The sequence below is a fragment of the Diabrotica virgifera genome, chromosome 3 (assembly GCF_917563875.1).
Source record: "Diabrotica virgifera virgifera chromosome 3, PGI_DIABVI_V3a".
Classification (NCBI taxonomy): Eukaryota; Metazoa; Arthropoda; class Insecta; order Coleoptera; family Chrysomelidae; genus Diabrotica; species Diabrotica virgifera.
Window position 1 is genome coordinate 213352331 of NC_065445.1, and position 16312 is coordinate 213368642.

Consider the following 16312-nt stretch of genomic DNA (forward strand, 5'->3'; position numbering starts at 1 on the left):
TTGACGCTTAAATATTTACTACGCTACTTTTGAGATTTTTTAACTAATACTGGAAATTTTAAACTTTTACTAAAATAAAACAAATACATTTTTTATCGAAATTTTAAATCTTTTCAAACATTTTTTTTAAGTCCAAGATAACAAGTTTATTCGAATTACAGTAGAGCGTCGATTATCCGAACGTCGATCAACCGTACGACCGCTTATTCGAACTATCGACTCCCGCGTCCCGCACTCGAATACCGAGCAAGCGTTAGTAATTGACGCTTAAAATATCTTCAATTTTCTTCAATATTGTATCCAAAAATAATTATGTTGTTGCAAAGACTGCACTTTTTTGTTTAGTTGCTAGTTGTCATTATCAAGATATAAAAAATAAATATGTAGGTATATAAATATGGCTTTTATTCACTTGTGGATAAATATGTATGACTATAAATATGTATCAATATATTGTAGTTCGATTATCCGAACAAATCGGTTTTCCGAACACCTATGTCCCCCAATTAGTTCGGATAATCGACGCTCTACTGTACTATAAAGTCGCAATTTCCAGATATAATATTTTTGATAACATAAAAATAATTTTATTGATTTGTAAACAAATACCTAATACTGTAACTTTCGCTAACAATCAGACAAGTGCCAAAATTTTCAAAATCAAGTAATCTGACGGAACCGTTGCATTTTTTGTGTAGTGTCATAAAATTTTTCACTGAACTAACATCATGTCGATTTTTCTTATTGATTATTATTAAACGCTTTTCTTTAGTTTAATCGTTTCGGTCAAATTTTTAGACGTTAATTTGACTGCCTTTTCTTGAATGAAAATGAATGAAAATTTGCAGACATATGCATTCGCGGGAACAATACACGAATAGTCAATAAAATTTTCTTTTATGTTTATTAATTGTTTAAATAAAAAAACGATTTTAATGAAAAATGCTTAAATTACTTTGTTTTTTACAATGAAGAAACTTGAAAGTTTTACAGATTGTAGCTTATATGAACTTGACATAATTTCACATTTTACGTTAATTTATTGTTTACGTTATGCTTCATAAATAAACAATAGAGATTAAATTTTTTTGCCGATTTCGACTAATTTTCATGTTTGTTCATCATATGTTTGATACATATATTTTAATAAACATGATTATTTCATTCATAGGAGATTCTGACCAATAGAAAGCTACAGAAATCTAAATTAAATTGATATTTTTGATAATTTCCCGTCGTCAAGTATATTACGTCAGATGCCCTTCGTTGCTACGAAAAAATACATTCAGTGACATTAATGACAATTAATATTTTAAAAATTATAAAAGTGATGACTTTCAACCGTGAAATATTTATAACAACTGTGTGTTTAATTGTACTAATTTTGTACTTACATAAATAAATTACAATAAAATTTTGGTTTTGAGCAGTTTTATTCATGAAATAATCGCAACAAATTGCACTCCATCTCTAAAATTAATATAGACTTTTTGCCCTCGTGACACTTTGACATAAAACTGTCAAAGTGTCGCTCGGGAAAAATTCAATAATTTTAGAGCTCTTGTGCAATTACTACTGATAATATATTTTAATGTTTGAAAAGTGTAAGACTAAAAAGTAAAAAATAAAAAAATATGAAAAAAAATTTTTTAAGAAACGCTTTTCTTTAGTTATGAGTGACTAAAAATTAAAAATATAAAAAAAATCAACTAAAAAACAAAAAATTAAAAAAATTCAAACACATTCGTTAAAGAAAAGCGTGGGGCGAAAACCGTTTATTCGATGAAGACGCGTCCCACGCTTTTCTTTAACGAATTTGTTTGAATTTTTTTTATTTTTTGCTTTTTAGTTGATTTTTTTTATAATATTTTTAATTTTTAGTCACTCGTAACTAAAGAAAAGCGTTTCTTAAAAATTGTTTTTTCATATCTTTTTATTTTAATATCAGTTTTGCATAAATATTGTATCAACGTTAATAAGAAAATTCACGTTCAACTTTATTTTAAATTTGGTGCTACCCCCTCTATGGCTCAATGGTAAGGGCGCCTACCTTTGGATCGAAAGGTCCGAAAGGTCGTGAGATCGAATCTCACCTAGGTCAGAGATTTTTCGTTTATTATAAATTAATTAATGAAAATAGTTTCTGTCCTTGTGGGATCGGTACACACCGGAGGGACCGCAGACGTTCTGAAAAAATTAGCGTCTCTTTGCAAAGACAATGACGTCGACTTTGCAAAAGTAACAAGACAGTTACTCAACACACACACTACACATGACACTGGCTACCTGACTGCAAAAATTCACCGTACCTAGCATGCCAATGGCCATTAGTTGTCGAGGCATTAGCTAAATAAAAAAGATTGGTGCTGATTTTGTGTGAAAAACTGAACTTATACCTATAAAGCTGAAGAATCTAAAGGTAATATATATACTGACTTTTTTTTGGATATTGGGTTCTGCAGCAAATGAAAAGTGTACTCTTTTAAGTTTTTATTACTAGCTTTCGGTTATGACTATAACCATCATCAGGGTGCTACAATAATATTTTTTAAATGTGAGACAATATGAAAAACATGTATAAATTTATATCTACTTACAAACTTATTGAGTTTTAGTAGTCCAAGATTTTAGTAGTAGTATAGTAGTTACCACCAATCCAAGATTTTTTCGGTCTACCTCTTTTTCCTTTTTCTCTTAGTACCCATCTCATTGTCTTTTTAGGGAGTCTTTCCTCGTTCATCCTTTGAACTTGCCCGTACCAGGTTAATTGTTTTTCCTCTATGTAGTCAGTAATTTGTTACACCCATGCTCTCTCTTATTATTTCATTTCGGATCCTGTCCAACTTTGATGTTCTGTTTGATCGTCTTAGTTCGTCCATCTCCGTAGCCTCTATTTTTCTCTTTTGATGTTCTTCAATCCTCCAAGTTTCAGAACCGTACATCAATGTACTTTTTATCAACGTATTATAAATTGTTACTTTTCGTTGTTTTCCTATGTCTTTACTCCACAGTATTCCTTTTAACGATTTGATTATTCTTCTGGCTTTATTTATTCTGTTTGTAATGGCATTATCATCTGTTCCTTCTTTGTTGAACAGTACTCCTAAGTAATTATAACTTCCGCATTTTTCTATTGTTTCATTGTTCTTCATAATCAAATCGGTTGTTTCTTCACCAATACATGCCAATACATAAATATTGTGTTTTGTCCATATTCATGTGTAGACCCCATTAGTCATATTACTCCATTAGTTTGCGCACCATATTTTCCAAGTCTTCCTGATCATTTGCACAAATTACTTGGTCGTCTGCGAACTGAAGGGTATGGAAAATATTATAATGATTATTTCATTCATAGGAGATTCTGACCAATAGAAAGCTACAGAAATAAAAATTAAAGTGATAATTTTTGATAATATCCCGTCGTCAAGTATATTACGTTAGATGCCCTTCGTTGCTACGAAAAAATACATTCAGTGACATTAATGACAATTAATGTTTTAAAAGTTATAAAAGTGATGACTTTCAACCGTCAAATATTTATAACAACTGCATGTTTAATTGTACTAATTTGTACTTACGTAAATAAATTACAGTAAAATTTTGGTTTTGAACAGTTTTATTCATGAAATAATCGCAGCAAATTGCACTCGATTTCTAAAATTATTATCGAATTGTTTCCCTCGTGCCACTTTGACATAATTTCACTCCCCTTCGGGTCGTGAAATTAAGACTGTCAAAGTGTCACTCGGGAAAAATTCGATAATTTTAGAGCTCTTGTGCAATTACTAGGTACTGATTTTCATTCATAGGAGATTCTGACCAATAGAAAACTACAGAAATAAAAATTGCAGTGATAATTTTTGATAATATCGATGCCCTTCGTTACTACGCAAAAATGAACATTCAGTGACATTAATGACAATTAACTTGTCACAGAGAACACCAAGAAACAGGTTAAGCAAATATTCAGGTGAAGATATCAATAAAATATTAGTTAAAATGATTTAAAAATACAGTTTTATTCATGAAATAATCTCAGCGAATTACCCTCGACCTCTAAAATTATTATCGACTTGTTGCCCTCGTGCCACTTTGACATAATTTCACTCCCCTTCGGGTCGTGAAATTAAAACTGTGAAAGTGTCACTCGGTAAACAAATCGATAATTTTAGAGCTCTCGTGCAATTACTACTGGTAGTATAAAATATAGCGCTGATTATTTGTGACGTATTAAGACTCGCCCCAAGAATAAGATTCAACATTAAAGTGGGTTTATGAACAAGAATTCTACTTTAAATACAGAAAAAATACAGAAAAAATTCTTCTACTAATATTATTTTTAAATAACTGACAATCAGAATTTGGAATTGCCAACACAAACACAAGTTTCTAGCTATAGTCCAAGTAATGAAGCTTAAAATAGGACAAACCTCGCAGTTTTTACAGACTGGATGGATTTGCTTGAAAATTTGAGAATAACTAGTGGATAGTCCAAGGATCAAAATCTATAATATGCCGAAAGGCGCTTTTTCGATGGGGGTGGTTGCCGCCCCGTCTCGGGGAGTGGAAATTTTTTATTATATTTTGACCGCAAAAGTTGGTAAAAACATTCATTATAAGCAAAAAACGCCCTATACATTTTTTAAATAAAATTAATAGTTTTTAATTTATTCGATATCGAAAGTATTAGTTTTATATCGAAAAATCAATGTTTTTAATAAGTTTTCTGCAAAAGCTTTCGTTTTATCAAAACAACTTTACTTAACAAAAATATACCTTTTGAAAAAATAACCAAAACCTTTTTTTTTATTTTCTTTTAAGACCAATAGTAATCGAGCTATACTTTATTATATGTTAGCTCTTCTTCGTCAAATAAACGCTAAATATTGTAGTTTCTCAGTCAAAAGACGGGAAAACTATGCATTTTTTCGAGGATAACTTGTTTAAACTAATTTAAAGTATTTAAAAATATCGATCTCCAGAAATAAAAAAGTCTCTAGCAAAAATTAAGTGACTTATATAGTCTAGTAAAATAAAATTACACTACATGTAAATCAAAATGTAAATTCGTACAGGTTGAAACACATTTTATATCAAAGTTTAGGTGGGTACAAAAGATATTTTCAAAAAAGTATCCAAATCATACAAGGGGATCATTGTTTAAATAATTAAAAAGGGGTCATTTTTGCAAAAAAAATACTTTTTTAACTGCTGAAGTCATTCAATTACTAATGAAGGTCAATGGATTGTTTTCTGCAAAGCTGAAGGCTAAATCTTTCACATAAGACTTACTAAATTAAATTTGACCCCCTATTTATTTAAATAATTATACATAAAACTTTAAGAACCTATTTGCAAAAAATTATTTTTAGCGTTTTAAATAAGCACTATAAAATATCTTATTTTACAGGAGAAGTCGCGCTATGTTATCAATATTAACAAAAAAAAAATTGGTCCAAAAATATTTAATATTTTTTGGGATATTGAATTTGTTTATTAAATGTTACTCTATTTTCAATTGCAAAAACGCGGTTGTGTATTAAATCTTATTATTTTTATTTTTATATATATTTTCGACAAATGCATTGATAAATTCAAAGTTCAATTAAACTTCCCCCTAAAATGGCATTTGAAAATTATTCAAATTTGTTTATAATTTGTTTTTTTAATAACCTCGCGGGGATTAAATATTTTGAAATTTCGTTTTGATAATTATTGGGTTCCTGGGAATTTTTCACTAATTAACAAATTTTTTTTGTTTTTTTTTCCTCTTCTTTTTCTTTTCTTGGAGTTATATTACTACGGGCCCTTTTAGGATTAAGTTTCATTAATAATGTCTAATCTCTAAGTTGTAGATTCTAGACCTAAAAATATTAAGATTGGTCTAAAATCACTTAAATAAAATGTGGCTACTTACTGAGTTACAGGGTGTTTTATTTAAAAATTTAAAAATTATTTTTACTAAGTACTTTCAAACTATTTGACGTATCCTTATCATACTTGGCAGAAAATGTGGTTACTATACAGTCTACTAAATTGTGATAAATAAAAGTTTCTAGCTACTACCAGAGGCGTACGACAGGGGATAGTTGTTAATGGTTGACCTTTCCCAAATTCTACGCCACTGAGGGAATTACTGTTTTAGCGAAATTTTTCGAGTCTCCAATACTTTCTATGTAAAAAATATGCTCCTTACTGGTAACCATTAAGTCATTAGTTTTCGAGATATTGGACGTTAAAAATGAAACTGCATAGTTATTTTGATTCATTCATTCATTCATTTTAAACTTCCAATATCTCGTAAACTGATGACTTTATCACCAATAAAGTTATTTACATACAACGTATTGGAGAATCGAAAAATTTCGCTAAAATAGTAATTCACTCAGTGGCATAGAATTTGGGAAGGGTCAATCATTCACTATCCCCTGTCGTACGCCTCTGGCACTAGCTAGAAACGTTTATTAATCACAATTTAGTAGGGTGTATAATAGCCACACTTTCTGCCAAGTATGATAATGATACGTCAAATACTTTTAAAGTACTTGGTAACAATAATTTTTAAATTTTTTAATAAAACACCCTGTAACTAAGTAAGTAGCCACATTTTACTTAAGAGATTTTAGTTAAATCTTAATATTTTTAGGTTTAGAATCTACAACTCAGAGATTCGACATTCTTAAAAATTTAACCCTAAAAGGGTCCGTAATATAACTCCAAGAAAAAAAAGAAGAAGAAAAAACAACAACAAAAATTTTGTTAATTAGTAAAAAATTCCCAGGAACCCAATTATCGAAACGGCATTTCAAAATACTTAATCGCCGCGACGTTATTAAAAAAAGAAATTATAAACAAATTTCAATAATTTTCAAATGCCATTTTAGGGGGGAATTAACAGAAATTTGAATTTATCAATACATTTATCGAAAATATACATAAAAATAAAAATAATGAGATCTTATTCAGGTGAATATTTCTTTAGCTACAACCGCGTTTTTGCAATTGAAAATATAGTAACATTTAATAAACAAATTCAATATCTCAAAAAATATTAAATATTTTTTGACCAATTTTTTTTGCTTAATACTGGTAACATAGCGCAACTTTGTTTGTAAAATAAGACATTTTATAGTGCTTATTCAAAACGCTAAAAATAATTTTTTGAAAATTTGTTTTTAAAGATTTATATACAATTATTTAAATAAATAGGGGGTCAAATTTAATTTAGTAAGTCTTGTGAAAAATTTACCCTTCAACTTTGCAGAAAAAATCCCGTAGACCTTCATTAATAAGTGAATTACCTCAGCAGTTAAAAAAGTATTTTTTTTTTGCAAAAATTACCCCTTTTCAATTATTTAAACAATGATCCCCTTGTATGATTTGGATACTTTCTCGAAAATATCTTTTGTACCCACATAAACTTTGATATAAAATTTGTTTCAACCTGTACGAATTTACATTTTGACTTTTTTTATTTTATTAGGCTAATAATGAAAAAGAATGTGTGTGTGTACTTTGTACGCACGTAAGAAGTTATACTTCTATTATATAATTTCAAAGAAATAAATATACAACAGGTTATTTATATTTTATTTAAATATTAAACTAACTTTCTTACCTACCACTTTTAAAAAATTTTTATTAAAACAATACCAAAAACTAAAAAAGAATATGAATCGTCCGGGATTTGAACCCGGGACATCTCGATCTCCCGTCACACGCTCTCCCACTGAGCTATATTCCCTTCGCTTTGACATGTTACAATATTTCTCATACATACTGACAAATTTAATAGACCAAGTGAAGTATACAAAAATACTTTGAATATACTTACTATTATTATAAAATATCTTATTCCAGAGGAAGACAAATCCAAAGACACAAAAATTATAATAAATAATACATTTACTAAAAACACTAATATATCCTTTTAATGACTTATTAGCGCTGATCCATACATATCTTGAAAGATTAGCAACAAACTACATACTGTCTGTGTGCGCATGCGCCCGGTATTATAAAATTTCACTCTCGATCGTAAAGAAGTATAATTTCAAAAAGAATGTCAGTCCCTATTTTTTTTTCATCGAAAAAGTGATCGGAAGCCCCCTAATCACCACCCTAACTAAAATTAGTCATTGACCTTATTTTGGTCTTCTTTATTTATATATTCTTAATAGGTTCCAGAAGTTTGACCGGCTTAAAATGATTAGTTTTAAAAAAAATGGAGTTAAAAGCGAATAACGAATTTTTGTAGTTTGGAAAAAAACGGCCTTTTCTTCAAGATACGAAAAAATTTTTAAATATGAAATTGTAGCTTATTTCATTCCCAAGAACCTGGTTTGCAAAAATTTTTTCTGCGGCAAAAATTGAGTGAGCTATTGACAATTAAAACTTGTAATAACATTCAAAAACCACCTTTACCAACCCTTTCAAAGTCACCTCTTTTTGCGACTGAGGATTTTAAAAAGATTTAATATTAATAGGCTTATAAGATCTTGTAGAAACCTACAAAATTCTTTTTTTTTTAACTTTCTAAAGTACAAAATAAAAAAGTTACGGTTAAAAAATCAATATATTTTTTTGAAAAAAAAAAAGGAGAAATCCAATTGGAAGCATAATAATGTAAGTTAGCGGTGCTTTTAGTCATTGGCCTTATTCATTCTACTTTATTTATGTATTATTAATAGATTCTACAAGTTTGACTGGCTTAGAAGGATTAGTTTTAAAAAAACTGGAGTTAAAAGCGAATAACAAATTTTTGTAGGTTGGTAAAAAATGCCATTTTCTTCAGAATAGAAAGATTAGCATCAGAGATACGAAAAAATGTTTAAATATTAAATTGTAGGTTATTTAATTACCAAGAACTTGGTTTGAAAAAATTTTTTCTACGGCAAAAATTGAGTGAATCGTAAATTAGTACATATATCGAAAAACATTGATTTTTTCGATATAAAACTAACACTTTCGATAGCGAATAAATCGAAAACTATTAATTTTATCAAAAAAATGTATAGAACATGTTTTGCTTAGAATTAATTTTTTTACCAACTTTTGCGGTCAAAATATAATAAAAAATATCCATCCCCGAGATGGGGTGGCAACCATCCCCATGGTAAAGCGCCTTTCGTCATCATATCGATGTTGATCCTTGGACTATCCACTACTTATTCTCAAATTTTTAAGCAAATCGATCCATTCTGTAAAAATTGCGAGGTGAAAAGCTTCGGTTTAGTTGGAACGACGCTGGCGGGTTGATGTAATTACGGGGATATACAAAGAGTAAATGAAAATAGAACTAAAATTAATGAAAATTGAAATTGCAGAATAATGATAATGATTAAATAGAATATTTAGTAAAACAAAATAGAAATACGAGAATTTTTCCGCCTACTTTTATATTAAACTACATTTGAGGTTTATAACCTTGCAGATTATTTAAAATATTACATCTTTTTCATTTTTCTTCGCTCCTTTTTCACACCATTTGTTACTTTATTTTGAATATACGTGGTATGTATGCGTGTTTTTTTACTGTTTAATTTTTATTAAAGATATTTTTATAGCGATCTTTAAATCTGGATTCCTTTGATTGAATTGCTTTTTTTAATTGGTGTAACATGTAACATTAACTGTCCAATTAATTTTTTATCATTTATATATTTTTTTGTTGCAGCGCGTTAGATAAAATCATTGTTCAAGGGTACAAGACTCTACAGTTAGAATATTTCTTCACTGCTGGAGCTGACGAAGTAAAGGCTTGGACCATTCAGGTAACTGTTTATGTTTAATAATATATTAAAGTAACGCGATTTTAGCCAAAGTTCCATATATGTATATATTTGAAGTTTGAGAGAAAATTTCTAAATTTGTGGTCAAAATATGACTTAAAATTTGAAGTTAATAAGACATAATATAATACAGTAGAGCGTCGATAATCCGAACCCTAGTAATCCAAACGATCGCTCATCCGAACGCAAAAAAAATTCGACGCTCTACTGTAATAAAGGTCATCGCCGAAACTAAGGTTTTTCCTCAATCTTGTCTAATGTGACAAATCTAGTGACAAAATATCAATATCAAAAATTTTTTTTTCGCTTAAAATATCTAGTATGTGGTAGAAATACAGCTAGAACCAAAAAGGGATCTGGTTCGGATGAGATCCTTGCTGAACTCCTTTAAATGGAGACAAAGACAACATTCATATTATCCTTGGGATAGGCTAACATGTACAGCTGGTTCAAAAAAAATTTTGAGCAGTGTATGCTTGGTCTGACATTATATTATATTTATTATGACAGACAAATAATAAAATAAACAAACAAACAGCCATTTTTTGAGGTTGAAGTTATCTGACAAATTTTCTTCTTCTTCTTCTTTTTTGTTTTTGGTTTCGCTGCAAGGCGATTACCAGCACGATTTATAAGCGATCTTGACGTAGTCTGGCTCTAAGCCATACCAAAATCGCTGACTATGTTCTTGTAAGGAAGCTTTTGATGAGGTGTGATGATTATAATTAAATGAGATTAATTGGGTCAGGTTAAGTATGATTAAAAATTAAAACATAAATTAAATGACAAATAGCAACATAATATAACACGGATACATATAAACAGTTGAGCCTTGCAATTTGTAAGCTTATTTTGTTAATTGCTAGAAAACGCATTGCAGTTTATAAGCTTATTTGGTTAATTGCAAGAAAACGCATAATTACATTGACTGATTCTTCCGTTAAGGAACTTAGAATATTGTATATAGAGAGCGGTGTTTTGAAGTTCATGGAAATAAATTTTGTGTATATATCAAAATTATTAATCACATTAATCGGGCATTCAAAAAAGATGTGGTTTAGATCCTCGAGACGACCACATTCACAAAAAGGATTATCTTTTATATTCATTTTATACAGATGTTGTTTTGTTAAACAATGGCCTGTGCGCATTCTAATGATGGTGGTAGTGTGTCTTCTATTTCTATATGGAAAATTTGAATACCAAGGTTTTGTAGGAAAGAAGTCTTGAATTGTATTGCGAAGTCTTCTTCTGGACTAAAGATTTCCATTTTTCTTGGTACTCTTTTGTAATTTTTCCTCTGATGATTGATAGGGCATCCTGGGAATTCAGTTGTACTTCCATGGGTACATTCAGGTCTCTTCCTATTTTTGCCAGTATGTCAGCCTGGGTGTTACCAAATATATTAGAGTGTCCAGGTATCCAGGAAAGGAGAATTTTGGTACCATTCTCATTGGCTGAAGATATAAGTTTCTTTGTTTTTAGGGCCCTTATATCTGCTGAAGCAGATATGTTACATGTTTTAATATTGGTTATTGCATTGAGCGAATCAGAAAATATTATAGCTTTCTTTAGATGTTTTGTAGTTGCGACTTCCACCGCTTGATGTATTGCTATACTCTCTGCTTTGCTTATGCTTAGAGCTCCAGGAAGTCTTGAGGAGAAATTATATTCAATACTCGGGATGCATATCCCAAAACCTACCCTTTCTTTGTTTTTTGAGGCATCAGTATATATAAAGGTATGGTCTTTCCCATATTGTTCAGTAGTCATAAGGAATTTTTCTTTAATCATCGGGTCATATTTTTTTATATTAAAATTTAGAATTGGAAGTGGATTCATTAGTGTATCATAGTCTAATTCATAGCATGGAAAATTTGGGCTTTTGTATATTTTTTTAAAATATGGAAAAAAATATTCTAATGCCGAAACCAAGTATGGTACATTATGCCTTGTATAAAAATTAGGTTTGTTTATAAGTCTTTTACGTATTTCAATTAGGAGTAATATTATGGGATGATTCTCAATAATGATGATTTTACTTAAAAATTTAGAGGCTAACAATAATCTTCTATGTTCTAGGTCCATTTGGGCAGACTCTGCCAAGATTGCCAAATTTGGTGTAGACTTCATGCACCCCAAACATATCTTAAGTCCCTCAAAAAATACTGCATTGAGTTTGTTGTTGCATTTTTGTGATATTGGGTTGAATAGGAAGGAACCATAATCGAGGTGAGATCTGATCAAGGCATTAAAAACCATTAGGAGTGTTCGTGGGTCAGCTCCCCACCAGACTCTACATATTGCACGTAGGATGTTAATATTTTTCTTTGCCTTGAGTATAATATTGTCAACATATAAGTCCCATGATAGATGCTTATGAAAAATTATGCCTAGAAATTTCACTTCATTTTTTAGAGGAATGGCTGTGTTGTTGATTTTGATTTCTGTTAGATTATCTCTTCGCCTACCCTTTGTGAACCATACAGCTTCACATTTGTCTTTGGATAAGGACAAGTCATGTTCTGCAAGCCAGTGTAATGTGTTTTCCAATTCTTTGTTTATTTTACTTACCATGCTTTGGATATCATATCCCTTAATATACAAAACCAAGTCGTCTGCATATCCACATATTTTAACTTCATTATTGCTAATACAAAACAATTCTGCTATATAAATATTAAACAAAATGGTACTTAAGGGAGAACCTTGAGGTAGCCCCTTAGTTGCCATGAAAGGTCCCAAAAAGTCACCATCATTAGATCTTGAATATAAAAGTCTGTTCTGTAAAATTTTGAACACAATATTATTTATTGCAGATGGAATATTTCGAAGTTTTAGTTTGCTATAAAGTTTGTATATATTGACATTATCATATGCTGCTTTGATATCAAGAAAGATGGCCAAAACCGATTGGGAGGATTCAAAGGCTTCCACAATTGTGGAATGAAGGAGGGTCAAGTTGTCAGCAGTGCCTCTTCCTTTTCTAAAACCTGTCTGATGGTTGGTGAATGAACAGTTATGTTCTAAGGACCAATCTAGGCGATTCTTGATTAATATTTCTAATGTTTTAAGCACACATGAGGATAAAACTATTGGTCTGAAACTACTGGCCAAGAGTGGATTTTTGTGTGGCTTTAAGATATTTATAACATTATGGTTTTTCCAATCTTCAGGCAGGTTGTCACCATTTAGACAATTATTGTAGATATTCAACAGAAAATGTTTAGCTTGTAGTGGTAGATGTTTTATCATAAGGTAAGGAATGTCGTCCATACTTGGTGCCGAATTTTTTTTATTATTTACAGCATTGTTAAGTTCCCAAATTGTAAAAGGGGAAACTTGCTCGTTTATATCGTCAAGCTCAAAATTTGGATCAATAAAAACTGCAGACATGTTCTGTAGAATTTCTGTTTTAATGTTATCTGCGGGGTTATGAAATGTCTGGCCGTAATTTTTGTTATTTGAGAATTTTTTAACTTTGTTCCAGACATAGGTAGTGTTAGATTCCTTATTTAATGATTCACAGAAGTTTATGAATTTATTTCTTTTTTTAATTCTGAGGTTTCGTTTAGTTTGGGCGATTATACGTTTAGCGTTTATATAGTTCTCTAAGGAAACAGATTGTTTAAAGTTTTGAATTGCCTGTTTGCGGCTTTTAATCCAAAGTGAACATTCTTCATCCCACCACGGATTTGAAGGTTTACCCTGTGTTCTACAGTTTTTATAGGGAATTGAGTTATCTGCTACTTGATTAATTACCTCCAAAAACTCATTGTAATTAGAGTTTACCGGTAAATCAAGCATTCCTGTTATCATCCCAGTGTGGAATGTATACCAGTCTGCTCTTCTAATATTTCTCATTTTGTATGTTTGTGTATAGATGCTATCATTTTTGTTAAACTCACAGTTGTTTATTATGACAAAGGTGGGGAAATGGTTGCTATTTCCACAATCTTGTATGACACCCCAAGTAGAACATAGAGCCATATTATTACTTGCTATGGCTAGATCTACAGCGCTAAGATTATTATTAGGAGGTTGAACCAATGTTGCTGACCCATCATTTAGGATAATTAATTCTTTATCAAAAATAAAATCATAAATATTTTTTCCTCCCTTATTGGTAGGACATTTATCCCATAGGGGATGGTGAGAGTTCAGATCACCTAGTATAATTAAGTTTTCTGTATGTATGTTTTCTATTGTTGAGCTCAAGAAAGGAAGAGTTATGGCATTATTTGTATTGGAGTAAATGTTTATTATGTATAAGTTACCAATTTTTGTTGTTATGTATTGGATTTGGTCTGAGTTGTACTTCTGAATTGTAGAAAAAATAATAGATTTCTTGATACAAGTAGCTACTCCACCATATCCGTCATCTCTGTCCTGTCTGACAACATTATAATACTTCAAAGAAAAATTAAAATCTTGTTTAAGCCAAGTTTCATTAATAGCAATTATGTCAGGGTCTTCTTTGAAAATTAAGTTCGTTATGTTTTCCCTGTTTGATTTAATACTTCTAATATTCCACTGAATAATTTTTAATTTCTTTTTTGAATTCATGATTATGTGATTTGATATATGTTTAATTAATTAAAATCAGAATCAGATTTATCCTCTTGGTCCATATAGGACTCTACGTTTAATCGGGAAAATAAATGGTTTTTAAGTAAATTTAAGTTTTCTGTTGATGTATTACTAATAAAATTTAGGCATGAGTGTAAAAAGTCATTTGAAGAAAAGGTATCAATATTTTGAAAGTTTTGCGATGCACTGGATTGCCAGGCTTGATTGGAGTTTTGTGATAAATTAGCCGAGGTTCTTGATTTGAAAGGTTCTGAACGAGAAAATGAGCTAGTGGGGGAAGAGGTTGGCTTTTCTGGTCTTAATTGCTGTGTATATGTACTCTTTTCATTTGGTTGCTTATCTTGACGTTTTTGCACGACTCTCCGTTTGTTGTCGGAGTTCAGAACCACCTGTTGAAAGGAACGTTTTACTGTAGATGATCTAAAATTGTTTGTTCTTCGTTGCGATGGTTCTATGGTGTTAGAATTATTTGTACTGGTACTTGGAGTATTTTCTAATGGCCTGCTGTTATTTTTAAAATTTGGAAAATCTCTCGGGTTATAAATAAATTTATTATTTGAGATGTATGATTTTGGAATGGCTTCACTTGCCTCAAAAAATGTCAAATTTTCATACGCCATCAGTTCTTTAATATTCTTTTGCCTTGTATATTCTGGGCAGCTCTTGTCAATAGATTTGTGAGAGTCCTTGCAGTAAAAACATTTTGTCATGCATACGTCTTCATGTTTGTTTTCCCCGCAATTAAAACATCTTTCTTTCCCTTTACAGTTTGTTTTTGTGTGGCCAAATCTAAGACAGTTATATCATTGTGTCACTGGGGCAATATATGTGTCCACTAGTCTTGGTATGCCATAAAAAACACAGTTTTGGGCATAAGAACGCCTCGAAATGTAAATAGTGTCGTACCTGTGGGTTCATAAGAAGTTACTCCATCTTTAATTACTCTTCTATTTAATCTTTTTATATGTAAAATTTCAATGTCATTTCCTGTATCGCAACACCGAAGAAGTTCTTTTTCATCAATATCTGTATCAATTTGTCTGACGATACCTTTGCAGGTTACGAAGTTAAAAGGTATATATATCTTGTATCCCTGATTTAGAAGTTGAGTGTTCTTAAGTAGCATGTTAGCCGAGTGAAAATTGGCAAATTCAACTGAAACTCTATTGAGTCCTTTACTATCTATTTTTTTAACGTCATTAAGTTTGAGGTTGAATATATCTCGAGCTATTTTAATCGTATTGAATGTGCCAATTTTTATATTCGGTATATTTGTAGATTCAAGATATACTACAAAAGGTCCATGATCTTTTTCGGAGTATGTATTAACCTTTTTTTCTTCCTGAGAATTATTGCCGGAAGTCTGATTTTGATTTTTTTCGGAATTATTAGTCATTGCAATTTTAGCTGGAGAAGAAGTATCAGGATAAGGGGGGACTGAGCCCCCCTTTTCCTCACTCATTGTAAGAAAAAACCAGTCAATGAAGTATTAATAACTAGAAAGCAAAAAGAAATAAAAAGAGCAAGCAAAATAGCATAAAAGAAAGCCGCTTAAAAAAAATATAAGCAAAAATGCTCAACTTACCTATATGCAAACACTTAAGCAACAACACCGGCGGTTGTTAGCTAGGTTAAGACCCTAAACTAGTGGCAAACTTTAACTGCTGCAAAACAGAAACTGTTCACACCTCGAAAGCGTAATGTCTAGTTTAGAAATATTAAATTTTTGGAAAATATTTCTTAAATTTAAAATACGCGGTCTGACGTTTGGTATTTTATTTGACGTTTTTGATCTGACAAATTTTAAGATTTGGCAGTGACAGTGTCAGTATGTAAATAATAAGTATTTATCCTTCAAAATATAATAAATTAAATATAATTAAACTCATATTCATTATATCACACCTCACCAAAAGCTTTTTACAAGA

General features: G+C 30.5%; 1 protein-coding gene across 1 annotated transcript in view; it reads left to right on the forward strand.

The window, feature by feature from the left end:
- The window catches only part of LOC114328845 (obg-like ATPase 1), a 286804-nt gene that overhangs the window by 242732 nt on the left and 27760 nt on the right, over positions 1–16312 (forward strand). The window contains exon 9 of the mRNA XM_050645847.1: positions 9680–9776. Within this exon, the coding sequence (XP_050501804.1) occupies positions 9680–9776 (97 nt within the window). The remainder of the gene's footprint in view (positions 1–9679; positions 9777–16312) is intronic.